This window comes from Orbicella franksi, chromosome 6 (assembly GCF_964199315.1).
Source record: "Orbicella franksi chromosome 6, jaOrbFran1.1, whole genome shotgun sequence".
NCBI lineage: Eukaryota > Metazoa > Cnidaria > Anthozoa > Scleractinia > Merulinidae > Orbicella > Orbicella franksi.
In genome coordinates this window covers 2,783,478-2,810,832 of record NC_138150.1, presented here as the reverse complement: position 1 = coordinate 2,810,832, position 27,355 = coordinate 2,783,478, and the positions used below count along the sequence as shown (strand labels likewise).

General features: G+C 39.3%; 4 protein-coding genes across 4 annotated transcripts; 3 read left to right on the top strand and 1 right to left on the bottom strand.

The window, feature by feature from the left end:
• Positions 1–3,239: 3,239 nt before the first annotated feature.
• LOC145489818 (uncharacterized) lies at positions 3,240–11,892 on the bottom strand. Its single transcript, XM_081468875.1, has 10 exons — positions 11,692–11,892; positions 9,107–9,416; positions 8,755–9,010; positions 8,127–8,294; positions 7,404–7,508; positions 6,657–6,748; positions 6,012–6,096; positions 5,819–5,879; positions 5,129–5,289; positions 3,240–4,460 (listed from the first exon to the last, which is right to left on the bottom strand). Exons 2-10 carry the CDS (start codon positions 9,406–9,408, stop codon positions 4,413–4,415), a joined length of 1,278 nt encoding a protein of 425 aa, XP_081325001.1. The 5' UTR covers positions 9,409–9,416; positions 11,692–11,892; the 3' UTR covers positions 3,240–4,412.
• Positions 11,893–13,357: 1,465 nt separating this feature from the next.
• LOC145490016 (uncharacterized) lies at positions 13,358–17,142 on the top strand. The gene is made up of 3 exons (XM_081469104.1): positions 13,358–14,126; positions 14,554–14,785; positions 16,119–17,142. Exons 1-3 carry the CDS (start codon positions 13,615–13,617, stop codon positions 16,326–16,328), a joined length of 954 nt encoding a protein of 317 aa, XP_081325230.1. The 5' UTR covers positions 13,358–13,614; the 3' UTR covers positions 16,329–17,142.
• Positions 17,143–18,452: 1,310 nt separating this feature from the next.
• Positions 18,453–22,523, top strand: LOC145489819 (uncharacterized). Its single transcript, XM_081468876.1, has 5 exons — positions 18,453–18,578; positions 19,400–19,456; positions 19,559–19,712; positions 20,385–21,145; positions 21,852–22,523. Exons 1-5 carry the CDS (start codon positions 18,462–18,464, stop codon positions 22,026–22,028), a joined length of 1,266 nt encoding a protein of 421 aa, XP_081325002.1. The 5' UTR covers positions 18,453–18,461; the 3' UTR covers positions 22,029–22,523.
• Positions 22,524–22,605: 82 nt separating this feature from the next.
• Positions 22,606–27,274, top strand: LOC145489815 (uncharacterized). Its single transcript, XM_081468872.1, has one exon. It carries the CDS (start codon positions 23,154–23,156, stop codon positions 24,717–24,719), a length of 1,566 nt encoding a protein of 521 aa, XP_081324998.1. The 5' UTR covers positions 22,606–23,153; the 3' UTR covers positions 24,720–27,274.
• The last annotated feature ends 81 nt before the right edge of the window (positions 27,275–27,355 follow it).

Below are 27,355 nucleotides of genomic sequence, written 5' to 3'. Positions count from 1 at the left end.
TCCCAGTTTTACCTCAGAACTCTTCACCGGCGATGAACTCCTCGATGATTCATCTGAAGAGGAAGGCTTGTGAACGCACCCGTTCGTGGCAAAATTGCCAGACTTCAGCAACCATTCACTAGTTTTCGATGTACCGTCGGGAGTGCTAGCTTTGAGAACTTCGCAATCGCACATCTTGCCTCAAATAATCAGTTATCTTCGATCGAATGCACTTTAAAGTCTCGCTAAAAACGAGAAATAAACAAACAGTGCCTGAGCAGAACATACACCGTTACATAATGCGATCGCGGCTTGGACTAGCCTCTTTCACCTGTTTCACGTGTACGGTACGCGTGAGTGTTTTCGACTCGAAACTCACGTGCGGCAAAAACGTGACCCGCAGTAACTCCTCCCCATGCTCATCTCGGGCGGGCAGTTTCGAGGAAAGGCAGAAGTGGTTGGCGCGTAAAATCTCCAAAAGATTTTGAGATTACTGCAAGGCTGATTTCTTCAAAGTGTTTTTTCACGTTATTTCGGCTGATATTTTCATTTAAAAATGTGGTTACACGACCTTTCGGGTTAAATAAAAAAAACAAAATAAATTGCATAATAAGCCGCAGATTTAAAGATATCTTTTGGTCATGGTGAGATTGGACAAAGATAGCTAGTGAGAACATGATAAAGGAGAAAGATTCCTTTAAAATATCGAGCTGTGTACAAACTGTAACACCACATCTGCTCACTCCTAGCGGTTCAAGTCACTATATTTTAGGCCTTGCTTCTGATGTACTGACTGAAATTGATTTCAAACGTTTGAAGGAAAACTCCAAAAAAATAGTTTATACTAGAAAACACTTAAGAAGTGATCTGAAGAAACCGCAAATGAACCTCGGCGCCTCGTTTTTACTCGCTCGGTTAACCTGTTTTAGGCTCGATTTGTGGGATAGAGCGAAAGGCGAATTAATGAGGCGAGGGATCTGCATGGGTACGAACTCGAGAGAAAGCCCTTTACAAAATGGACACTAATGTTTTACTGAGAAATACACCACTCGTAAAATTTATAGGAGACATCCGGGACTCGAGTGGCCTACCGAACCATCAACCTCGTTCCCAGGCTCTCTCTTCTCTACCTCGATCAAGGGAGGCAGAGGAGAGAGAGCCTGGGAACAAGGTTGCTGAACCATGTCCTCACAGGTGAAGGTACTGATGACGTCATTTCCCGCTTTCACACGTTTGCCGTGTGCAAGCAGTCAGTTTGTCTACATAGCGAAAAGAAAATTACACGGTGGCTTGAAGATAGGAATTCTATTTTCTCTTTCTCGTGTTTAAACAGTAATTTACTCACTCGCTGCGCTCGTTCGTAAAAGTATTGTCTTTATCATTCGAAAATAACTTCGCGCCGCCGTGTGATATCTGCTATATGTTTCTCGCCTGAAACAGGCTACTCTCGGTCCACAAAAACCACAATTATGTTGTAAAAGGTCACGAAATTTGATCCGTGCCGCGCGTCGTTGGTCTCTGTTTCTGTTTTATTGATATATTTTTATTGTGTTAGGTATTTCGATGCTATAGTAAGGGAATAAGTATAAAAACGTTATATCCCCTCCCCGAAAAAAACAGGTGTCACATTACACCCCTATCTCTCCATAACAACCACCTCTTTATAGCGGCTACTTCCATCTGTCCCCAAAGGTGGCCGTCGTAGAGAAGTTTGACTGTATTGTAAAAAAATAAATTGACGCCGGTTTTTCATGCGCCTGACGTATTATTGACAATTGAAGTACTTTGACAACGTTATGACGAAATTCATGATCAGTAACATGACAGACGCATGAAAAACTGACGTCAGTTTGTTAATTTTATCCCCGCTCTGAAGTCTGCAGTCAGCGTTTTACGCTATCGTCCCCCTTTACCGACCCAGACCCCTCAGTTTCTTCTGCTTGCTAATAAAGTCTGTCGATCACAGAAAGGGCTTTCCACAAGTTGCTCAAAATTTCCCAAAAAGGTTGCCCTCAAAAAAAGTCCAAAATTGCTTTTTGTAACGAAAGTTGCGAACAAGTTACTCAAAAAAAAAATGTTGCCGTCTTCCTTTATTTGGTCTGATGCAAAAATATCCAAATTAAACAACAAAAGTAAGATTTTTAGGCATTTTTTGTGCAATTTTGGGACGTGGCCAACGTTGCCTAGTAACTTTGTCCTCAATTAACACCAGAAATGCACGAGTGAAGACTACGTATCAATATCAATATTAATATCAATTTCGTACACATTCTTCACCTGAGACACTAGAGTCAGTCGAGTGTAAATTCTCCTCCTCCATTTTAATTAAAAAAAAAAAAACCGCCGACCTTGCAGTCCGGCTGCATGCAGATCTGATCTTTTTGCCTTTTTATTCTCTGTAAGTTTATTGTTTTCAATAACTTTCCATGACCCACACTTCAATTTCATGACTTTCCAGGCCTGGAAAATGAAACTAGCAAATTCCATGACTTTCCCGGTTTTCCATGACCCGTACGAACCCTGTCTAAAGAACTTCCTCAAGAGTAACCGACTGGAAACGTTTGAAAGTTACAACTTTTGATTCAAATGTTTTATTAAGGCAAATAGATTCACAGTCACAAAACTATTGTCTGTGTTGCTTAACCTGTTTTAGAATTTATACCTCTTAGGGTGTGTTTTTTAGAAGCTACTTTTTCATCAAAACAAGACCATCAGGCGAAAGCCCTCCACGGTGCCTCTAACATCGGTCTGAACTGAGGTACTAATTATAAGGCAGGTCTGAAACAGTCAGAAAGAGGGTCGCAAAAATCGCATATTTTGCTCTAAAATAGGGTAAGGGTCTTGGCAAGCCGCCGAACACCCCCACCAATATTTCACGGAGTACCCGTAGGGCCCTGGTATTTGAATGGGGGAGTCCCTCCGGGCTGCTTACTAAAAAAAGGTAAAGTCTGCATGCGAGCCAAGTGGCCCATCAGGCCAGAGCTTATCCCGGTTTCTGTAGCATGAAGCGACTGGGAGTATTTCTACTCCCGCCTGGATGGGATGCTAGTCCATCGCAGGATTACCCCCAGCATTAAGTTCGCCGGTACCCATTTATACACCTGGGTGGAGAGAGGCACTGAGAGTAAAGTGTCTTGCCTAAGAACACAACACAATGTCCCCGGCCAGGGCTCGAACCCGGACCGCTCGATCCGGAGATCCGGGCTGCTTACTACCCCTCTGTAAATGTACGGCGACCAAAAAGCAACGACAAACGTTGTATAAATGTGTTTATTACCACAATAACGCCTTTCAAGATATATGATAAAAGCAACTGCTCAATGAATATACTTCAGCTTCCTTAAATATTATGTACAAAATTTTACTCTGGATCACGTAATATCAATCAGCTATTGTACATACGGCTTGTGTTAGCTCTCTATGCAATCAAACAAAGCCACTAAGATTTTGTTGAATTTACAAACAGGTATATTGTGAACTTACGGCTTACACAATAATATAATTTTGAAGTTAGTCCCTAAAGTCACTAACTCTTGCTTCAGGGTTGGAGTAAAGGGTGTGCTTTGTGTCAAACTTGGGGAACATGTGGCCTAAGAGTCATCCCCCAGTACACAGCAACTTAACGTTAAGCTGCAAGTCTAACAGAGACGATTGCAAATGGAGATCAGCCAAACTGCTCTCCTTCATAAACTAAATGAAGCCATCTTGAGTTGAAAACAATACATTCAGTCTACACTAGTCTATGAACAAAGGTTTTTTTTCCCTTTATTTGAAACATGCGGTTGACGTTGGTTGACGAGTAAAGATTCGAGAAACCGATCTACAGTTAGCAAAACTACATGAAGCTTTCAACATAGCTTAAAAAATTCAGCAAAACAAAAAAAACCCTTCATAGCATCTGGCATAACAACTGACAGAAAATAATCACAACCAAAAGTGTCTACCTTTTCTCATGCAAGAACCAAGAAAGCAGCTCTGTCGCTGACCCCTCACTAAATTTTTTGACAGACTGTACCCTGAATCCTTATGAGAAATTCTGTTCAATGAATTCAAGCAATTTATCAGGCAGAAATCTTCAACATGGATGCTGCAAATTAAAAATCCCAATTCGTACAAAAAAAATCCATGTGTTGCAAGGTACATCTAAAAAATTGTTTTAAGCGAGGTGATCAAAAAAATAAATAAATAACTCAACTGCTTCTTTGACCTTACATATAGATTCCTTGAACTTCGCGACAAAAAAGTACCCGTGTTTTTGCAACAAACGATTAAAGTATTTCTTCCAAAAGACTGAGCAAGAGTTCTTAATAGACTTGTTTGTAATGCAGTAAAACTCAACAGCACCTCATTAGATATATAGATAGATAATTTTATCACTCTTAAATGGCAAAAATTCTACAGATATCATAACTTGTTTAATAGATGAACTGCGATCAAGGTTCTAAGACTTCCTCTCTGCAGACAGGACAGGTCCGATTGTTCTGAAAAATAAGTTCAACACAGTTTCATGTTGGTGACAATACTGCAGGGGGAAAAAACATCCTAACACAGATTAACCACCAATGCAAATCAGAGCACTTTTAAAGAATGGTTCACTGTTGCATGTGTGGGAACGACAGGGTCAATGAAAAGTAAGCCTTAAAAACGTTTCAATCCATAACAGGATGGAAGTTTTTTTGTTGGAATAATGTTTGGGAAGGGGGTGGGGGTGGGGCTGGGGGTGGGGGGTGGGTAAATAACAAGGTGCTGCTCCAGACCACCCTTGTAGGTGTAAATCAATACAGGGTCTATGAATGAAGCCAGATTGGAGTGATGATCACAAAGGAGTCAGAATCAAATGTCTCTGGGACATTTATATGTGTAGGCGTTAAAGACATTTTTAAGTGGTCTGTCTGTGTGGTTGTCCAGGTGAGGGTAGCTCTGAGAAGTACTGTTGGTGGTGACTGATGTTTTAACAACCTGAGTGGAAGTCATCTTCAGAGTCAAGTGAATGGTGTTTGTCAGTCAGTGGTGTTACAAGTCTGGTCCGCTGAAAGTGAAAGCCTTCAATGTCTTTACAACATGGTGATAAGTCAATGAGATGAATCCCACAGAGCATTCTATTCACATTGGCTGCAGAGTAAATAAAGTTCTGATCTGCAAATCTTACCTTCAGCCAGCGATCAATGCATTTAGCATGGAAGTCATGGTTGCATGGTAGACGTCGTAGCTTTTCGCGATTGATATAATCACTCATGCACACCACACAGTTGCCATTAGAAGAATCTCTGGAGCTTGCACTGTAGCGGAAACTTGGAATACTATCAATCACTGAAACAGCAATGGAGATAACTTAGAATTCTGCCAAAGTTTGGTTAATGGAACAAAAAGATCCACTCAGTACGAAAGCCTCAATATACTGAAAGATATCTCCCTATGTGTTATTAAGTCTTCCCTTGCCCAGAAGACATCTGAGATTTGACCACAAAAAAGCTATGCTGATGGCATTGCTCTGCAGAGCTATGTGTAGTGTCTCTCAACAACTAATCAGCGACACACAAGGATTTCTGTATCATAACATCATTGTCATTATCATCATCATCATCATCATCATCATCATCATCAACATCATCTGTCCTTTTGGTGCCACGCACCACATAAGGCCTCCACACTATTCTTCCAGCTGGTTGGGTCCTTTGTCACCCCATGAGAGTTGAGCTGAAGCCAGCTCTTTTACAACCACACCAGCATGGAATTTTTCAGGTGGAATCTCAGATGTTTTTTGAACAGAGAAAGAATGGAGTATACACAGAAACACATCTGTTAACTTAGGATAACAAGACAGTCTGACTATGAGTACCTTCTTTACTGAGTCCACGAGCCTTGGCTAATCCTATCCTCTCACTAAGATTCCATAAAGCCTGGAAATGAGATCAAAACACCATTAATGTTGACAAAAACAACAACAACAACAACTAGACACCTACAACTGTTATTTAAGTTCAAGTATTGGTGTCAAACATAAACTTAAACCTTCACAAAGCTGTTATTACCTCATAGTCTTCCCCTTCAGCTGTATGTCCAGAGTTGGAGTCTCCATAGTGATGAAGAGGAGGAGGAGGGAATGAAACCACAGACCTGTAAATCAAAGCCAAGCAGTTTAGTTAACGACACTGGACAAGAATCTGAGGCTAGAAAAAATAATGACATATTATCAATGATACTCAGCAATCAAGGTTGCCACAAACATCACTTTTCAAAATTACTTGACTTTTCCCTAGTGAAGTAAAATTTTCCTCACCAAACACGAAATGTCAGATGTAAAAGCAGCTTCTCCCCTAACCTTAAAGGCATCTTTCTCACCCATTTTTTAAGACTGTTAAGTTTTCAAGAAATTTTTGTTCTTCACTGAGGAAAAACATTGTTAGATCACAGTGAACCCAGATATATCTTCCAGCCTTCAATCGTATTAAATCATCCATATCAAATTATTTCAATTTTCCCTGACTTTCCTTCAAAATGTCAATTTTCCACGACTAAAAAATTATTAAATTTCCTGACTTTTCTAACCTGTAGCAATCCTGGAAGTGTATGTTGCTCAAACACAATTTCCAAAGTTGAAACCATCATGCAACAGCATTTTGAAACTTAACAATTTTTATGACAACTTGTTTGAAAAATATATACATTGTACTCACACAAAAGGAAGGAGCAGATCTGGTAAAGCTTGACTAGCAAAAGCTGCATGGAATGGACGCCTTCGTCTCAATGGCACTGGGGGTGGCTGAGGCTAAGGGCAAGAAAATAATAGTATCTAGTCAAATTACCACATCCAACTAGGATAGCAGGGACGACTCAGTGACACAAACATTTGCATCCCACCAAAATCGTACAGGTTTGTTTCTGGCTGGTAGACAATTCAGAAGCAAATTTACCACTGACGGTAACAGTCATTTTGGTGATGGTGATCACTGAAAAAATACAGTCAAACCTCCATTAACGGCCATCTCTCTACAATAGAAAGTTTTTCTGCTCCACCCGATGGTGCATACATTAACTCTTATATTTTTAACCTCTCTACAATGGCCGCCTCTCTGCAAAGGCAGCAGCAATGGCCACTTAAGTCCATATCAAAATAACTGCTGCACAACGGCAAGTTAAATAATGACTGATGAACATTGAATATAGAATTCTATTTTTTATTGTGAAAGTGTGTTGTCACATTGTTTGTCTCTGTTTCTGTTTTATTGACACATTTTGGTTGTGTCACATATTTAAATGCTACCATAAGCAATTTTTTTTAACTGAAAATGTTGCACCACCCTGAATAAAACAGGTGTCATATTACACCCAGACCTCCCCATAATGGCCACTTTCTTCTGTCCTCAAGTTGACCATTGTGGAGAGGTTCAACTGTAATACAATTTTTGTAAATCAAGTCTTACCATGGTGGGTGGTATGGCATGTAGCGTGCCAACCCTGGGTGCTGCTGGTTGGGTTGAATCACCAGCACCATGAGCATGTTCCTCCACATCGCGGGTATACTCGGCCTGAAAATATGTCAATATACAAATTTCTTGATTATTTGCCTTACTTGACATGACAGATTAGTTTGCTGCATGAGAAGCATGTGTCCAGTTACAGCCACATGAAAAGCACTACCTTCCTAGACACCACTTTAAACAACAGTTATTTTTATTGAATGCAATTTCTCCACAGTGAAGGGGAACCTTCCAGTAAAGTGTGAGGATCGCATCCTCCCTAGGATTGCAATTATGATAATACTCTCTTCTCTCAGTGTTTTCCCTTTAAGATAAATCTTAAAACAAAAAAAAATGCTCTCTTTCATGACAACATACTTAGTTTTTAAAACTGCTAACAGCAGAGTAAAGCAAAAGTACATGTATTGCCCCTGCATACTCCTTCTGCTAAGGTTTGTCTCTTTGCACTGGAAGAAGGGTCTTGCCCATTAAACAGTACTGCTCAAAAGTACGTTACCACCCTCTTGAGAGTCTCATCTCGTATCGAGAAATGAGACTCTTGTCTTGCAAGAGCCTTAAAAAATTGTAAGTACGAATGCTTGAACTTCTCGCAAGATTTTAATAGCCTATTGTTATTATCAGCTACTGAAGAACAGTGAAAAAAAAGAGTGGATTGAAAAAAGTCACCTGCTGTAATCTGTGAGCAAGAGCTTCATCAGACTGAAGGTAACATCTTGTGGGTTGTCTGGATGCATTGAGGCGACGACGGAATCGCTCCATGCGATGCTGTCTATCAGATAGAAACCAACTGGGCGCATCATTAGGTGGAACTTGGTGTTGAGCAAAAGATGAAAGCTGTGGAAATAATTAACAAATCTTGATATTTACTCTTCTGCATAACTTAATTACACTGACAGTTCCTCCCAGAATTCTGAGAAAGACAGGGAAAATTCCCTTCTGTATTCTCTACATGAACAATTTGACATTTTCAATACAGGGGATAACTAAAGAGGATCAAAGAGCAAAATGTATGATAAATTTGACAGGTTTTAAATCAAACTACTACAATTCAACAGTTATCATATCGTTTCCAAGAGTATTTTGTGTATACAGATGTGATGTCTTGTTCTTTACGGGAAAACTCTGGCAAGTGTACATATATATAAATCAGTTGACATTTTACAAAATCCTGATGTAGTTTGGACATGCTCCTGAAAATAGTGATATTCAGATGCCCAAATAAGACAGTTTAGGAGCTGGGTAGTTGAAAAGAAGATTGCATTAATATTCAAATTCAAATCAACAAAATGGATACCTCTTCATCAATGACAATAGGAGAGCTGTTGTCACCAGAGGGAACTGGCCTTGGTGTAAAGTCAGCAAATTCTGCCAGCAAAGCTTCACGTCTGGCTCCAGGGGGGGAAACACTGTCCCACAGATTTGTATAAGGGGTATGCCTGCCTCGGAACCGGCGTGAACGCAAACGATCATTGACAGGTGCACGGTGACCTCGAGACTCGCGAGCTTGAAGTCGCCAACGGAAATTAGATGCAAATTGTGCAAAGTCCTCACTGAAATAAAAATGGTATAAATAATCAGTAAACTGAAATGTGAAACAAAAATAAAAATTTAAGAATAAAGGAACCCAAAAGCATAAACATTCTCACCATGGAGGAGCAGCTGCCGCACCTCCTTGTGCTCTTGCCGTACTGTTGTCACCCTCGTCTGGAGATGTAAGGTCAATAACAGGAATCTCAGAGCGCTTAGGCGTCTGATTAGCCATCATCACAGAACTATCAAGCTCACTGGTGTCACTAGATGAGGTTGATGCAGAGGGTGATATTGGACCTGGATGGTGAAATAATGAAATATCTCCGTTGGGTTCATCCAAGAGAACGGAAAAGTCTCGCGGTGAACCTGGATTTCCTCTCATGGAGGACGATGTACTTTCAGTGTCACTTTGACCCATCTTTAAACCTACCAAAATAAGTCACAAAATTATTTTCAAATTATAAACACATGGATATAATGTAGCCAAAAAAATTAGGCAGCTAGTAGAAGTTGGGGTGGTGCAACACATGCGATTCAGAGGGAAAGTGCTTTAAACATCACATTTCAAGACCCCTTGAAGTTCATCATAATACGCTGTTACACATATCGTACTTTCAACTCACTTCTTGGTGTTTGGAATGGTCATGTCTGATTTACATTGTAAAACATACAGATCAGCCACTCAAATTGTATCTATCGGATACCAAATAAAGAAGAACTTTTAATTTGCTGTTCTTTTATAATGGTGAGTCCAAACAAGAGTTCTCATAATTTGTATGGGAGCAGGGTGTTCACAAAGTTTTCAAGCAGCTAGCTTTATTGCTAGAGAAGTTGGCTGATTGTGGTTGTTATTTATCTTTCCTAAAGGATTGTGACAGATAGTTTTCTTTTCACTGAAAGCCACTGCTGCGGGTAACCCTGGGAAGGACGGACTAAAAAGCAACCTGTGTTATTCAGGCTATTCTGAATGCTATTCACGTTAACTGGAGAGAAAGTCTGCACCCTCATTTGACTGAATAGTGCTCTGGTTAACCTGAACACCACTTAAGGTACCCGAATGAACCCAAGTATGCCTATTTATGGCTAGCTGTAGATACAAGCAATGGAAATACAATACATAAAACAAAAAATCTACAATCTGCCGTCAGCAGTCAACAACACCACACTGTGTTTTTGCAAAACAAGATTAAATAAACGAATGAGAATTTAACTCTTAAAAGAATAATTATGTTAGTTACAATCAGAATTATGACAACTCTTTCTTTGCATTTATTGTTAAAAGGTTAACTGTTTCCCTCATCTGCAAAAGCTTAATCTGCAAAGAATTCTAGAGTTCTTGTTGTGTTGACATTAGTAGTCATGGAAAAAGTAAAAAGCTTTGCAAATAAGAACAATTCGTCCAAACATTTTCTTTGGCAGAAAGCTTAAGTAATGTTCTTATCTCCACTTTCACCAACTTTGACCTGTAAAGGAGCCCTGTAAATAATATGAAATAGCTTGTACATCTCAGATTTAATTTGCCCCTTGAGTTTTGTTTGTGAAGAGAAAAAATGTGGGACAGATGGAAAATGGAACAGCTGAAATATAAATTTTTGAAATACATTTTCATTTACAGGAAGAGAGCTACGGGAGTCTTGAAAAAACAACAACAAAAAAAAAGGGGACCACAACAGATATCATGAGATTGGTCTTGTGCCTACAGGCTTGGAGTTTGAGATATCATTTACCTCACAACTTCGAAATGGTTTAAAGAAAAAACGTTGAAAATAGAAGGCACAGAGTTAACAGTTTTATATTTTGTACATTTTCGACCTGATTCACGTGAAAGTGTGCTTAAAAGCTTTTGTGGTCACCTGGACAGAAAGTGGCTTGAATCGAATGAGGTACGAGCTTACAGAATTGGAATAAACCCGGCTTCATTCGCTGTTACAACCTCTGGAAATAAAATCTCACTTAAAAAAAAAAATTACTATTCATATGACCATGACAATAAACATTTACAGCCCATAACGTTAAAAGAAACCGAGAACAATAAACATTCTTCCTCGCCAAGCAATATGTACTTCTCTGAAAGAATTCGGCGACGTCCCTTTTGTAGACTCGACCTGCCTGCCATACACTTCAAATTAGTGAGGGCTCCGAAAACGAGTTCGAATTAGTCTTTCTACAGAAAATGTTGTGCTGTTTAAACCTTCAGGCATAATTATGTTATTCTTATTTCAATCCTTTCTCTCCTTCTTCAAGTCAAACTATGAACGTGCGTGAAGGCAAAGAAATTTATACCCTCGTGTGCCAATTCTCTTCGCAAAGATGATAACGCACAATTTCAAAAGATCAGAAAGGCTTACGTTCACTAAACTAGGCTCCGCTAAATGAAATGAAGTTCAAATCAATAAAGATTTTCGCTGTCCACTCTTGCGTTCAGTAGACAAATTATAAAGCACTTGCGTCATGAAGGAAAGATCGGGGTATTACAATTTCCTCTTGTGAAAATACACGAAATTCAACACGAAACGCGTATTTCGACTTAAAATAGCTGTGGAAAGGCAATAATTCCTTGAACATAGGCCAAGCAGTCAGAAATTCAAAGCGAATACGCCCTATGCGACACTTTAGAACAAGGATTGATAAAAAGCGTATATCGCAACGGCGGACCGTTCATGCAAAGGCCAGTGATAACGGCGAAAAGGGGAAAACTTACCTGAAAGTAAGGTATACTTGAAAGCTATGTGGGCTGAGGTTTTCAAGGGAATGAATCCTCCTGTGGCAACTAAAATATGCTAAATCTAATGTAGTCCGTTGAGAGCTTCGCTTCCGAAACTTTCGCAGATGAAAAACCCTTGCAAATTGAGTACAAAGTAAATCGACAACAATCGCGGTAAATTAATACATGCAGGTATTGCGCATGAGTGAAATTCCGCTGACTACTTTATGACGATGACTGCCCACGCATTTTCACGTTCAACAATGAACACCTTGAGATATCTTTTTACGTGAAAACAACTTTTTTTTTCTGCATTTGATTTCAAATCAAATCAAAATTACGCAGTGCACTTTCAAGTGACACATGCGTTTACTTTGAGCAGTTTATTTCTCCAGGATTAATTGCTTATTACAACTTTCAAGGAGCAAAGAAATTGTAAAGAATAATGGAAGTGCAGAAAGCTGTGCGCCTTAGGCAGGATGTAAGAAGAAATCAGCTGGGGTTGTGGTCTGTGTTTCATCGATTTGTTTACAGCATCTGTGACTAGAACGTTCTCTACTTCCAGGTTACCCTTTAACAACTGACGGTAACAAAAGAAAACCCTTCTTTCCGATGACCGTTTGCAAGAATATAACAAAAAAAGTCATTGAAGGGTCAATTGTTTCAAACGGAAGACAAAGCGCAAACAAACTGATTTAAATTACCGTTACTAAGGAATGAAGAACACACAAAGAGAATGTTTGTTCATAAGATATCAAACAAGACAAGACAATAAAAGTGATTATAATCACTCGTGAGGAAAGTCGTTGGCAGCTTATCGCCTCTGACCCTGCTTCCGCACTCGGCCTTCCATGCCAGCTAAAAGCTTTTATTAACACAAGGATGAGGTTAGTACGGTAAGAAAACATTACTTTTAATCCGATTTCTTAAATCGTTGTCAGTCATTTCACTTGATCACTATAAATCCGCGGTGTATTTCTATGAACTCAGAATGCATATTAAAAAAGATCGGCGTTGAAAAAAATATTACTGTCAGTATATTTTCCCCGTATTTTAAACAAAGCAAGCAGTCGTTCTGAGGTCAGTAATTTTCGCCATTAGCTTTGATTATACCTGTTCCTTCTTTCGTGATTCACAGGTAAAATATTCAGATCTACTCAACGATAACTCGGCACGAAAAGGTCAACCACGAGCGAGGTTTCACTGATGCGTCGACAAAAACTGAGCGGAAATGAAACACGGTCGTGACAGTGGAAAAAATTGTAAATAAACAATGCATAAAATGAAAAACTTACGAAGAGAAACATTTTAACGTGGTTGAAAAGGAATCAAAGCGGAAAGGCGGTCAAAATGCTATCTGTTAGGGCAAGTATAACATCATGTAGAAACAGCTTCTGGTAGTTTATCATCTGCGCCGCAAAAAAAGGAAGATTAATGCTTGAGCAAAGTGTTAGAGTTGGGTAATGATTTTAGGGTTAATTAATATTTCAATATTGTCAGGGTTATCCTCACAATGCATGACAGATAGGTCGCGCGGACCTCTAAAAGCGGTAAACGCCATCAAAAAAAAAATAATAATATTGATTCCTCCGCCTTGCCGGCTGGCTCGAATTAAGAGATAAAAGCTTTTGTCTTCATTGCAAACGCAATCAAAGGCCAAAAGGTGGTAAAGCTAACAATCAATGCTAACATGACCAGAAAATCATGTCTGACTTATGTCTTCGTCATGTTTGAAGACCTTTCAGTAGAAAACTAGTTTGTCATGCACTGCGCGCGTCATTAATTCTAATGCGCGAAATAATTTGACGCACACAATGTCTTGTTGCCATAGTGATAACAGTGACCTTCTTTAATTTCCAGGCGAAAATGATTGAAATGTAGAATCAGTATGTTGATGAAGTGGGACTGCTTATTTTGGCGATGAATTTCCAAGGAAACAGACGACGGGAGGGCATGTTTTCTGCGCAATGTGATACTGGAAAAAATAAGGGTGTTCGTCACCCTGTTATGCCACAAAGGACAAATACAACAACAGATGCGGCGAAAAAAGCAATTGGCAGCTCGCGCTTGAAACATGTACAATTTGAGCGCTTTAAAGAGACTAGTAAAGAGTGGGCTTGCCCAACACACGACAATGGAAAAAGAAAACAAAGTTCCGCTACCCGGCTTTCACTTTCCAAATCCTGTGAAAAATCGGCGACGCTAAGGAAATTACGAGAAGTTAAAATTTATAGGTCATTTATCGAAGAAGAAGTGACTGAGGATTCAGAGAGATGTAAAACCGGTGCAGCGTTCGAAAAGACAACGCAGGGAAAAGTTTCATCGCGTAACGTAGGACAGACAACTGAAGCATGCACAGTTAACCCATCACGTGCCACGCCTCCAAATCACGCTATAAGACGTTACGCACTATACAGAGGAATGTTATGCCAGTAAGTCATCTCTCGCTAGCTTATAACAAAGAACTGATTTTCTTCAAGGTAAAGAATCTGAACCTTTCATTGCAAGCAATAACAAGGCCCGCTTCACAAAGACGCGGCGCCATACGGGCTACAGTAAAGTTCAAAATACTCAGGATGACCCGGAAGGAAATAAGGCGCTAGGGGCGCCGTTACTTTCGAGTTACCACTGAGCTTGGAGAGATTGCCTTAAACCTCGAAGGTATACGCAATTTTTAGGTGTTAGGTTTTTTAGTAAGACGATACCTTCAGTATCATTGAAAAATGCAAGTGCAAACATGGTTAATTGAGGCTGATCTTAATACGATTACTAAACTAATAATTTCCGTTTGTCGCATTTTCCCAAAAGAGACAGACATTCTGTATAAAACTATTTGTCACATTTTATTGTTGTAAACAGCTCTAGGTTTGAAGAGGATCATAACTTATGGAAAGACAAGAATAAGGGCAAAGTTTCGTGTAGAAGAGATAAAAGTGAAGAAACCATTACACGGACTGCCACAATACGAGAAGATGAAAAAGACAAAGATAAGTCAACCCGCTCACGTGCCTGTGAGACAAACACGGTGGATGATCAAACACCTGAAACAATCAATTGCAGTCCCAGGAATGATGATTTAACAGGAACACGGGTAAGAGAGAGTGTGGAACACTGAGAGAGCAGATTATTGAAATGAAGTGTTATAGAGGACGTTTTTGACAGGTTTAAAACCGAGTTTATACCAATAACAACATTTGTTACATAAATTATGCCTCTTAACATCTTCTACGTGAATTGCCACTCATCCATGTTGTAACGCTATAATTTGGCACTTTGCTTACTCGAGCGGTTTTGTCGATTCTGTTGACTTGTTTTGTTTGTTAACCCTTTGGATATCAAACTTTAGCCAAAAAATTCCGTTTTTAACCGTTTAGTCAGGTTTTTTTAGCTGCCATGACGCTAAATAAGCCTAAGTTTTGCTAAGAAAGCTTTTTTTTACTAAAAGGGGAGATTTTTTCGAGGATTAGGCACAAAATTGAGCAAAATTTCAATTCCGGGCATGCGCATAGGCCAAAATTTGGACTTTTTTTTGCCATTAACCGTTCTCAATTTTGTTTGTTGCCCCCTTTCCTTTCTGTTTTTCTCGGCCCTTTTACACTGGCTACCTTTTGCGTTGAATGTTCTTTCTGGCTGCCGTGAAAAGTTGGATGTTAATTACGGGCGAAGCCTAGAAATGAACCTTGATCAACCATAGGCGTAGTGGACTATTTTACCACCGTTTTTGCACCAAAACTGATAACGTTGTTTTTCGATTTGCGACGTCGGAATGTCGTCGATATCTGAACCTGACCATTGTGCGGAAAGGCCTAGCCTAGTACTACTATCTGCTCATCAAGAATATCTGATGACATTTAAATTGATGACGTCACAGGTGGTACAAAGAGCACGACCATTAAGTGGCCGTATATGACCACTTGGGCGTCAAAGGGTTAAATTTTCGTCCCTGAAGATGACTCCTGCTCCTGCTCCTGATCAGAGAAAAAATCTCACATAATGGTTGCACTTTCGACTCCAGACTAAGTGGTTTGGGTTCGATCACCGACTGGGTCCCCACCCCCTAGCTACCCGTCTCGGGAAGCTCAACTGATGCAAATTTTTATGGCTGAGACAAAATGGATAACAGGTAATTTGACTATGGTTTTTTTCTGGCATGGAGTTTTATTTCACATGATTCAGAAAAATTGGTTTGATCTGATGAAGAACCACCTCTCAAGACGTTCATGATTCGTATATTTTACGAACTGGCGATACTGTAACACTTTGAAGGAATATTTCAGCACCTTTTTTTTAACGATCTGAATAAAATAATGTCAGTTTTTTATAAGCTAAGGAGACAGACTGACTGTCAGGATGCTTAATGGAAGGTAAAGTGTTTTAGTTATTAATTCAATATTAATTAACCCGTTTTATTGCTTTATATTCAGTTTCCAAAACGAATTTACATCAGGGAGATGTCAAACGGAGCAATAGTCGATGAAATCGTTGATGTTCAAAACGAGAGAGACTGGGAAGTACTGAACTACATGACACCGCTACGTCACATAACTTCAAAACCGCACGAACGTTCGGACAACCTTCGCTTCCGAGATCTGCGAGACTTTGACGTTTATTATTATCCGCATCCATGGAGATAGCTAGCTGACGATCTATGAAAACTATTCATGATTATGCCTATATATAATATTTAGCTCACAAAAATAGAGCTAAAAAGGAACTCGAAAAGGAAAGCTGTCGAAACAATAAGGGACAATAGAGCAGAAGTTACAAGGGTCAAAGTTGGAGTATTAAGCCACTGGAAATACTTACGGCTAATATAGTGTATATTGTTTTGCAGCAGTAAGTGTGGGTTTTTCAGCGCTTGCGGCTGAATTTACATATCATTGTTTGAATCGTCAGTCTGAGCTAATCGTGGAAAACTGAATGCATAACAAGGACAATTTGGGCAATTTTCGCTCTACTCAACTCCACACATCCTTCTGAGACCGGCTTTCCAATGAGACCGAAAAGTCTCATCACGCTCGCCACGAGACAGGCTATATATATCTAGTCAAGCTTACTTATATTGTAACTTACTCCAACTTCTTTAGATCCAATTGAACGCCCTGGATATCTTTCTCCCGTTGTTAAGCTGTTGCCATAAACAAAAGGTAGTTGAAGTATTATCGTTAAACTTGAAGTTAGTACTTACCCCAATACGAGCACAATCGAGCTGCCATTCCAAACCCACGGCAATTTCCTTAGTGTGGATATATTAGTGTCCCTGATGTGGTGAAAATATAAAATAAAATGAAATAAAATACAGTTTGTCTCTAACAGGTAAAAACTGATTTCATACTTGTGTGAAAGCACCAATTGAGCAAACCCCCTTCGGAAAAGGGTACACCGAAATGTGGGCTTAGTACCTTAAGTAAACGGTGTGTAATTTTCACTATGAAAGATAATAAACTGGGCACTATTTTTGACGATTTCGATGAAAATAGCTCAGGCCATGGAACTGCAAAGAAGTCTGCAAAACCGACGTTCACTTAATACAGACAGTAGTTTAATAAAATTCAGTTGAATTAGATAGGGAACAAGAAACTTACCACGTCTAAACGTGATCACAAAGCTCTCCTGACTGAATTACAGATCTTACCTATAATCGATGAAGTTCTTTCCGTGAGCTCAGCGCGGAGGTTATGTCGGCTTGAACTTGGTCTTTGGTGTACTGAGTTAAGTTATTCCACGCGAATAGACACTTGATATTGACGGATTCCACACGAGTGGATTAACCCCTTTGAAGAACCGCAGCAAAAACGGAGTATTATCATAGCCCTGATAAAGAGCAGTATACCGAAGATTAGAACTAGAGTAAGACGTGATGTAAAGAGGTGGGGCCGGTATTTCCTCATGAATATCAAGAGCTGTAATAGACTAAGAACAGTGTATGGAGTGAAGAATAATTTTTCTAAGTAGAAACTCGTATAATATACTTTTGACTGGCAAAGGCATCTCTGCAAAGAGGGTAAAGATGCAAAGATTGCACTGGCTGTGTTTCTTCGCTTTTTAAACTGACATTTATAGCAAGGGGGAAAGCAAACAAGTCAAATACCATAAAATCCAGAAATTTTGAAGTTCTGAGCTAATTAACCGAGAAGAGCTTTAGATCATCGGAAGTGCTTGTATGGGCTTGTATTCCTAAGGAATTGTTGCGTCTGCAAAAGTTTGCGGAACACAAAGAATATTCGTCGTGTACAGATCAGTGGGAAATTGACAAGGCAAGCTCCACAGCCCGGCGTTTGAATTTATTTCTAAATAAACATCAAAAGTCTGTGTCCACACTCGCAACGATATAAAATGCTAAACAAGTCTACGGAAAAGGGCTAAACGACAATAAAAAGAAATTGTACTAAAAGTAAAATCTAATATAGTCCAAGAGACTATGGGGGGTTGGGCTTATCGTACGGCTTCTTTTGCGTCTACGATTTTAGCTGGATTATTCCGTCTTGCGGTCTTTAATTGACTTCACATAGTAAATCCCTTTTTTACGGCATTTTCTTTTTCTGGCATGCAATTTTGACCACTTGACTAATGTATACTATAATTATACTATAATTTACACGCAGTCTACACGCAATACGTTTTCCATTTAAAAAGTGTTTTCTATTTGCAAGTTTTACTACACATTGTAATTTTGAATTGCCTTGATATCTGTTGCACCAGCTAGCGCGCGCTGGTCAACCAATCATCCAAAAACCTTTATGAAGGGGGGCTGGCAACGAGCAACAATGGACAGTATCTGCTTTCGAGCCGAAAACAGTGGTCAGCGTAAAGTTTATTGTTCGCTTTGGTCTTTGTGTAAAGCGTGCACCACGTGGAAAATAGCAAAGATTGGTTGTTCTAAGGTGAGAGTTTTCCATGGACCGAGTTGTGGTTGCTTAATTTATGGTACAAATTTGTCCTTAATTGTTTTTTGTATCAAATTCAGGTAGTGACTTAGTGTAATAGAATACGTTACTTACGATGATTTAGGTTTAGAACTCACAGTTGAACTGTTCAGTGATCATAAACGACCATAAGCTGTAAGCTAATTCAGTGTGTAAATATTTCTACATGTTTCTTAGCTCAGTAAGCTCATTTGCCGACGCATGATGCTGTTACAGTGCATTATTGTTCAGTCTGAAATTATCCCTCTTTAATTTGAAACTCGAAAATTCTGTTGGCGTGTAATCCGCTGTAATGCGCCTGTAATGATCATAAAACTAAGAGAAAACTTGCACCATGCCAGACATGCACATTTTATTAAACTCTGACCCAACTCAATAATAGCTTACAGTTGGTTTGCATTGGCGAGAGATTCAATTGACAAAGAGTCTGGCAGCCATGTTGAATGACAGGAACAAAAAAGGCTTATTAGAATTCTGTTGTAACTGGCCATCCAACATGGCAGTGATGATGTCAATTGCAAATGATCTGTTCAGCATTGGTCAGTGTTCTCATAGGCTGCCATCCTTTTCTGTCAGAATCATGACCTTGAGGTAGAGAACTGCCTTATCCTCTTTCATCCCTTGTGAGAAAATTGATGTAACACACGATTCTTACCATTTCCATGCAAACTCATCACTTGAGAAAAATCTGGGATGGGATGGACTTGAAAGTTGGGTTGAGAGAACTCGAAAAGTTTCAACATGAGCATGTCAACAATAACGTTTGTTTTTGTTTCTAGAAAATTATAGAAATGAGACAAAGAAAAGCAGAAAAAAGTAATGGGAAACATATCCAGGTAAGAATGACCAAAATAATACGTTGAAGTATTTGTTTTACTGACTATTTAAAAATATAATCTTACTAATGAGAATGGCTCTTACTTTTCTTTTAAATACAGCCAACCACTCCAGTTGAAAAAGAAGTTTCTGATAAACAGACGCAGACAAGCAGCAGTTGGTGGGGTTTGCTGAAGTATTCCTTGGTGCTTTTAATTCCTGGTTTTCTCAATCATGCTGCATTGTTCAGGGAGGGAGAGGTGCTAAGACCACCTGGTCAGTATTGTGTGGTGCCAGAAAATATCCATACCTATCGCAAGGAGGGCTATTTGAAATTTCAAGGGATAGGAGAGTCTTAAGGAGCTCAGTCACAGCATTTTGAGCTATTTTTGGCTATGTGCAAAATTACCTTTAAATTGAAGGAAACCTGAAAATAATAGTTTATTGAAAAAGAAATACACCACAGAAATGCCATTAAACCCTAAAGGAACAAGGGTGGCTAAGGATGGAGAAGATTGACATGGATTATAAACGACGAACTTGAGAAAATTTAGGCCAAACTTTTCAACTTAGCATGTGCAAACCTTGATGTAGTTCCCCTATGGGACAAAATCTTGAAAGGAAAGTATGATCCAAAACCAGAATTTCCAAAGGGGTTGGGTGGAGGGGAGGGGGAGAAGAGGGTTTCAAACCAAAAAACCCTCTGTGGGTGGGGATGGACATTTTCTGGCACATTACACATTGAAATCTTTAAGCTTTGACATCATTACCTCGGATTGGTAAAAATTCTGGGAAAAAGAAATTCTTCAATGTCAGAGAACAGGCAATGGATTCAGAATCTAGAAATTTCTTTGTAAAGTCAGCAAGTGTTTTATTTTTATTAGACAAATACACGGTTCTGTGAAACTTGGCTTAGTCACGTGATTAAAGTTGATTCTTTCTTTCCAGGGGAATTGTATGATATTGGTTGGAAACAGAAGTTGTTCATGGGTTGCTCAGGGCGTGGTCCACCCACAATAATTCTAGATGCGCCAACAGGCAAATCATCTGATGCTTGGGCACTGATTGCACCTCAGATTTCCAAGGTGGCCAGAGTATGTGTTTATGATAGAGCAGGACTAGGCTTCAGTGACAGGCCTTTTGTGAATTGGTCAGACCCAGAACAGTCAAAACGAGGCAAGTTATCAACGAGCGAGAGAATGGTTGAGGATTTTCACCGACTCTTCACTTTAAGCTCTGATCAGCCAAAACCTTTCATACTTGTTGGAGCTGAGCTGGGGGCAGTAAATGCAAGATTTTACACTCAGATGTTTGAAAGCGATGTTTCAAGTCTTGTGTTGATTAATCCCCTTGTGGAAGGAATGTTTGGTGATGAATGGACAAAGCTATGGTATGAGCGTTATGTGTCTACTCAACAAGCATTACAGTTTTCTGCTGCCATTGGCATCACAAGGATAGCTCTAATGCTTGGTTTCATGAAGGTGCCAATGCAACACAAGTTGTTGCCATTTAATGTCACAACAAGACAGAAATATCTTTTATGTAAACCTGGTCACCTCAGTGCAGGAGTTGATGAATTTTTCTTTGCAAATGAAAGCTTAGCTCAAATGAGAATGGTACGGAAACTGAAACCATTTCCTCAGTCAGCTGACGTGTCAATCATTAGCAATTCTTTTTATGATGATGAGCTGGACAGACAGTTCGACCAGGTAAGAATATTAGAACTTCATTGGTGTCATATCATTACAGTGCAAATAGTTCTAGCATTCCTCTCACTAGAGTAAGAAATGAAGTTCGTAGCTGTTTTCATTTTCAATACTTCTCCCCTTCAGATGAAGAGTTCAAAATTCAGACTTGATACCTGACTTCACATGCTAGGCACAAACAGGTTTCCCAACAGTTTTTAAAAACTAATATTATGATTAGACGCTATCTGGTGTTGAAATCTCAGTAGTCACCTAGATGACATTTCACTGCTTTGTTTTGCTTCAGGAACCTTACATGTGCAACTGCAGGTATCATTAAGTCATTTTTCAATTCCAGCATTTAGCAAAGTCCCATTTTGACTGTATTTTTTTTGTCTTTAAAGTTTGATTTTTGGACCCTTGGTTATCACATGGTGCTAGTCAACCATGCTTATAAGAGTTGTCACCTGATGTAATAGATGGTTTTAAGAAAGAAAGGTTATAATCAACTGCATCTATGCCAACTCTCCCGGATTATCTGGAGATTGCAAGATTAGTTAACCATTAGATTGAAAGCAGGGATTAGTTAGGAATCCAAGCATACTTCATTCGGGTTTGTCCTCTGATTGCCATACTGGCCGCCGCATCGTCAAGTTGGCTCACTGGGCCCATATTGCTGTACTTTTCAATTTGTTTTTTAATGATAATTTCTCTTCCTTCATGCCATCAGGTGTGGTCCACAGCTCAGGAACAGATTTCAAGTGTATTGCATCCAGGGAGTGAACGAATAAATCTGTCAGGAACTGCTCAGTCGGCACTTTTACAATATTCAGAAACTATTGTGAATGTTATTAAAAGACATGTTGATAAATGGAAGCAAAAACAGGTCAAATCTAAAAGCCATTGAATGAACTAAACTTCACAATATTTAGGAGTTTTTTAAAATATTTCATTGGTGTTAAAGTGGCAGATCAAGTATGACTGAATAATAAAATCAAATTTTGTGTCATGCCAACTCATCACCTTTGCAGGCTTAGCCTGTTCCAGGCATTCAGATAATGGTGAGTGGTATGTGAAGAATAGTGACAGGAAAAAGAAATGAAGTGATGCTTTTTGTTCTATATGCTATTTTTTGGGCTTCTCCCTGTTATCTGAATGTCTAGAACATGCTTGAAGGGAGGTGTGGAAAAAACCATAAGTGTTTGCGTTTCGCACGTAGTAACGGGAGCGAATAAGAGGCGGCTGTATTCACAGGCTTCTTTTGATCTCATGCCAGATTTTCCTTTTTTTGCAAAAGGATTAGAGACTGCCTTGTACTGGACCTCTATATATTGTGTGGAGTTGAGTGTTTTGACAAGTTTGTCAAAGGAGTTGTGTCACTTTATTTTTAAAGTCATTTTTCTCAAGTACAAAGTTCGTTTCAAAAATGAATTAACAACAGCTTTCTAAGGTAGAAAAAAATACCAAAGGAGAAATAAATGTTGAAGGAAAAATATACAAGGATATGGTTATGACTGAAGAAAAGATAAAGTTGAATAATGAATGATGAACTTGGAACACTTGGCCAATTTTTTCAAGATGTGCTGGCTGCAGCAAAGATAGTCAACATATAGACCCTTTGCAAAAATTGCTGAGTATATTTCATTCTTTCAAAATGAAATAAGGTGAAAGTTGCGAAATGTTATGTGCCCCTTGGCATGAAAAGTAGAAGTTCAAATTTGGTAAGCCACAAATTTTTCATCAGATTGAACTAGAGAGGTCACTATATGACTCTTACACTACGCGGCAGAGGTAAGGCGAATTACCGCTGACTGAGTAATCCTAGACCAGGAAGTAGAGGAAGCGAAAGAGTTCAGTATCCTATTATATCTTGCCTGGGTAACAGTGACACATGTAGTTGGAGGCACGAAAGGTAGTGGTTTGCACTTTTCAAGCCTGTAGTGTAAGGCGGAAACTATTGGAAAGACCAGCGGGACGCGAAGATCGGAAGGGAAAGTCACAGCTTTTTGTTGCTCGAATCTCTCGAGTAGCCATGGAACAAACCAAGTCAATAGCAGTACCTACACAAAGCGCTGTCTGGATAAATGGAGCTCTGGAGGCAGTTATGAAATATATACTGAATTCAACAGAGACAGAACATAATCACAGGTTGTACCTTAATTCTTTGAAGCGTTACAAGACTTTTCAGGAAGAATTGGAAAGTAAAAGCGGTAGAGGTGTGCAACTTTTGATGTCTGGTAGTGTTGCAGAAAATTTATTTGCCATCCATTGGGTCTATAAGGATGGTAGAAGGGAGGCAAACAACGATATTGATGTTATGCTTGTTGATTGCTCAATAACAGTTCTAGAAAGCGGTCAATTGGAAAGGTTAGACATTTCAGAAGTCATGGAGCTGGGAAGAAACCTTGACATGAGAGAACATACTCCAATGAGGTCACAGCCTTTCAAAGTCAAAGCAGACTGCAGTTTGCATAAAGGTCAATCCACTGAATCGAAATCTTTAGGTAACCTTTTACCTGCAGCAGAATATAAGGGAGAAGAAGAAGAAATGACCATCAAGGGTAAATCTAAGCAGGGAAAGAAAGAGGTCTTTCTAGTGCCAACTGACCATCCTGGGTATGTCTGGCTGAGTGAGCTTGATGAAGAAGGAAACACAACATTTATGACAACAGTGAGCTTCAAAGGGTTTTGGTCTGAGGTTGTTAATAAGACTGCTCTTTACTCCTTGGTGAGTGGTCCCCAGCTTCCTCCCGGAGGTGTTGCTGTGAGCGGACCAGCGTTGAGCAGACGTGATCGACCTGGAAGTAGGAATAACTACGCTCATGATTATGTTCCATGCTTGCATTGTGCTAAATGGACAAGTTTGGCAGAGGGATGGGCTGTAAGAAAACGCCCTGTTGATTGGCCGAAACGAGGGTTAATTTCAGAGATTGTGAGTGAGGGCTGCCATATTGTTCCTGTTTCTCATCATCAAAATGGTGACAGTCTACTTCAAACTGAGTGGCGGCTCTCCTTCTCTAATGCAGAGAAGAAGCTTGTAGATTCACTGACAATTGAGCAACGTCAAAGCTACATCATGGCAAAGTTGGTCATGAAACAAGTTATTCAAGAAATAAAGGACAATCACCAAGAACCATCTGTGGAGAAAACTCCATCTTCCTATCACTTGAAGACAATCTTTTTGTGGAAGTGTGAAGAAAAGCCTTTGGAGGACTGGAACAACCTCCTTGAATCTGTGGTTGATTTGCTGAGTGCTCTGGTTGATCATTTACGGAAGGGAAGCATTCCACAGTACTTCATCCCAGAGAACAACTTGATTCACAGCATTCGGGAAAATGTTCTTGTTTCTGTAGCAGATGGAATCACGGCAGCCTTAGCTGACCTTCCGATGATATTGCATTGTGTTTTCCTCACAGCCTACAATACTCAGCTAGACTATGATAAGGGCATTAGCCCAATCTTAAGACTCGTGGATTGCCAGTTGAAGATCTTTCGTGAGACTGGTATGGCTGGAGATAAGTTATATCTGTACTTTATCATAAACTCTCTTATTGATTCTTTGTCTGCTGCAACTGTTGGAACTTCAGATGAATCATAGCCTCTAGAAGACCACAGATACATCTTGAATATTTATCATTCGTGTCACAGTAAAGCAGGAAGTGTTTTAGCACTACCAATGCTACCAGTTTTGGGTGCAGCAGAGGTACACACAATCATGATTCTTCTGTTTAAGTACTTGTTGAGTTTGTTACAAGATGCACACATCCTTGTTGTTTTACAAACTGATGTGTTTGCCTTTATGACAAGAATTTTTACAAAAAATCTTGTTTCATTGTCTGTCAAAGAACAAGTGTTTACAGAGTGTTGTGAGGCAAGCCTTTGCATGTATCAGTCTGTTTGTGAACACCTTGGCATTGCCCAAGATTCTAATCTTTCATCCCGTGAAGAATTAGGCACACTCAGTGGCATCGACTTTATTTTCTATAAGAGTGCTGAGATGGCTGGAAGGGATTGCTTTAAGTTTGCTGCCAACCGATTCAAGAACTTTCAACAAAGTGGCAGATTGAACACAGTGAAGAGCTTGAGCTGGTAGAGACCAGGAGGGGGAAGGGTACTCAACAAAGTTTTTTACAGGGAGGTCCAACCCCTTACCCTTTTATATAACATATTGACAGAAAAGGTACCCCTTTTGAATACCTTTTATTGAAAAAAAAAAGTACCCTTTTCACATACCCACTTAAGAACACTGAAACTGCTGCTTTAAATAAAAAGGCCCTTTTAAATACCTAAATGACGGATTTCCCTACCCTTTCATATACCTCAGCCCTTAAAATCCCTACCCTTTTAAATGCCTGAAGCCTGGAAAAGGTAAGCCTTTTGGGCAGAACCTCCCAGTATAGGCCACATTTATAGGTAGTATCCCCCCTGGGGGGAGGGGTAGATAAGTCTTTGATTCATTGCAGGTTGAGTGTGGGAGTCTACATATACACTGGACCACACATGTTGGGTGTTTAACGAAACCAACAGTTTTTAATAATATTATTAATAATTACAAAGAGGGTTACTGTCTTTATTTCTGAACTACATGGGAACATGGAATCTCAGAGATGTCTTTCCAAAATCAGGGATGAACATTTCTTAATGAGATATAGCACACAAATGATCTAAAGCTCTCTGCTTTTTTGTTCTCACAACTGAAGTTTGAGTTGAACAAGTCTTGAGAGACTGAAAAAGTGGTCACGTCAATCTTGTTTGAGCAAGAGGTTCACAGAATATTCAAATGTATTTATATAACTGACAAAATCAGTTCATCTCATATGCATTTGTCAGTATTTTCTTGGTCATAATTATACAAACACTTTTCAAATATATACATTGAATATTGATAAAAATGCGCTCACTCAGTCCAGTGAAATGAGGTCACCAATTAATAAGGAATTTAATGTAAATAAACTTGTTGAAAACTACTTACTGGTCCCTTAAATGCACCAGTATTTTCTTTATGGTTAAACACTTTTCACTTTTCAAAATTCCCTGAATATATTTCCCTGGCTTTTCTCTGATAACAATGAAATATCCTGGACTAAATTAGGACGAAAAGTCAGAGACATTATAGTAACCTCAAACCTCGACTTACAGCCTTCCTTTCCATCAATTAATATTTTGATCTATGGAGTTTTAATAGTTTCTGCCTTCTTTGTTAAGGAAGTTAACTTTACACCATCATCATTGAGATCATACAGTGACCTGAAATGTTTCCTCTGGCCTTCATGCAATGGTATTTTACAATAAAAAATATATGTCAACTTTCTCCAAAAATGTCATTTTTCCCAGACTCGTGAATTAATAAAATTCCCAGACTTTTCTCTGACCTTGAAGAATTTTGTTTCCTGACCATTTCCAGCCCTGTGGCAACCATCTTTAATAGCACAGAAGTAGGGTAAAAGGGCTTCCCAGGGGTTTTGAGGAACAAGGAAACATGATAATTTCCTGGGGGGGAATCTCGTATAAAAAGGACAGGATGCTTCTCAGAAATTTTGAAAAGAACCCCAGGAGTTACATGTACCAAGATCTTGTTCCTTGGGCATGGCTTGAAATGTTTTTCACTTCAAGTCGAGGTACCAATTCTAAAGCAACACATTACCTACTGTCATATTTTTTGGTTCAATATCCTAAAAGGTATTGCACAAGCTCCCGCAGTGAATCTTTTGAGGCTGAACAACCTCAGAGGTACCAAAACCACTCTTTTAACCCCTAAAAGGTACGAGGATACTTTTAATTATTACTTGTATTTTTAAATTTATATCTTGTACTTTTTAAATTTTATCTTGTATTTTTAAATTATCACAATGTCTTGTATCTTTAATTATTATATTTTTAGTCTAGGGCCCCTCTGGATATCAGCCTCGTCGCTGAATGGGCCACCCTGGCTAAATAAAGTTTACCTTTACCTTTACCTTTACCTAAAAGGTACGAGGAACAGCCCTGCCCTTTTCATATGGGAGTCCCGGAACAAGGATTATCTCTAAAGGGAACTTTGACGAAAGGTTTTAGAACAATGGAATTCATTGATTGGGAATAAGGGAGAAAAGGTGAAATCTTTAGGGATCAAGGGAACACGCTATCGCCGCCCTCCACGGAGTCCCCTAAGGGGCGCCCATTTGAGCTTCGAAAATTTTCCCACCGAAATAACATCGAAATTTGTCAGCGGCGTTGCAAGATAATGTGACGTCA

What these genes read in the sequence shown, in the direction of transcription:
- LOC145489818 (XM_081468875.1), bottom strand. Translation starts at nt 9,408, where the DNA reads ATGGGTCAAAGTGACACTGAAAGTACATCGTCCTCCATGAGAGGAAAT. An exon ending in TTGCTCACAGATTACAGCAG is followed by an intron (nt 7,509 to 8,126) that starts GTGACTTTTTTC and finishes ACATATTTTCAG; the next exon opens with GCCGAGTATACCCGCGATGT. An exon ending in ATGCCATACCACCCACCATG is followed by an intron (nt 6,749 to 7,403) that starts GTAAGACTTGAT and finishes TCTTGCCCTTAG; the next exon opens with CCTCAGCCACCCCCAGTGCC.
- LOC145490016 (XM_081469104.1), top strand. Translation starts at nt 13,615, where the DNA reads ATGAATTTCCAAGGAAACAGACGACGGGAGGGCATGTTTTCTGCGCAA. An exon ending in TACAGAGGAATGTTATGCCA is followed by an intron (nt 14,127 to 14,553) that starts GTAAGTCATCTC and finishes TGTTGTAAACAG; the next exon opens with CTCTAGGTTTGAAGAGGATC. An exon ending in ATGATTTAACAGGAACACGG is followed by an intron (nt 14,786 to 16,118) that starts GTAAGAGAGAGT and finishes CTTTATATTCAG; the next exon opens with TTTCCAAAACGAATTTACAT.
- LOC145489819 (XM_081468876.1), top strand. Translation starts at nt 18,462, where the DNA reads ATGGACAGTATCTGCTTTCGAGCCGAAAACAGTGGTCAGCGTAAAGTT. An exon ending in GTAATGGGAAACATATCCAG is followed by an intron (nt 19,457 to 19,558) that starts GTAAGAATGACC and finishes TTTTAAATACAG; the next exon opens with CCAACCACTCCAGTTGAAAA. An exon ending in TGGACAGACAGTTCGACCAG is followed by an intron (nt 21,146 to 21,851) that starts GTAAGAATATTA and finishes TCATGCCATCAG; the next exon opens with GTGTGGTCCACAGCTCAGGA.
- LOC145489815 (XM_081468872.1), top strand. Translation starts at nt 23,154, where the DNA reads ATGGAACAAACCAAGTCAATAGCAGTACCTACACAAAGCGCTGTCTGG.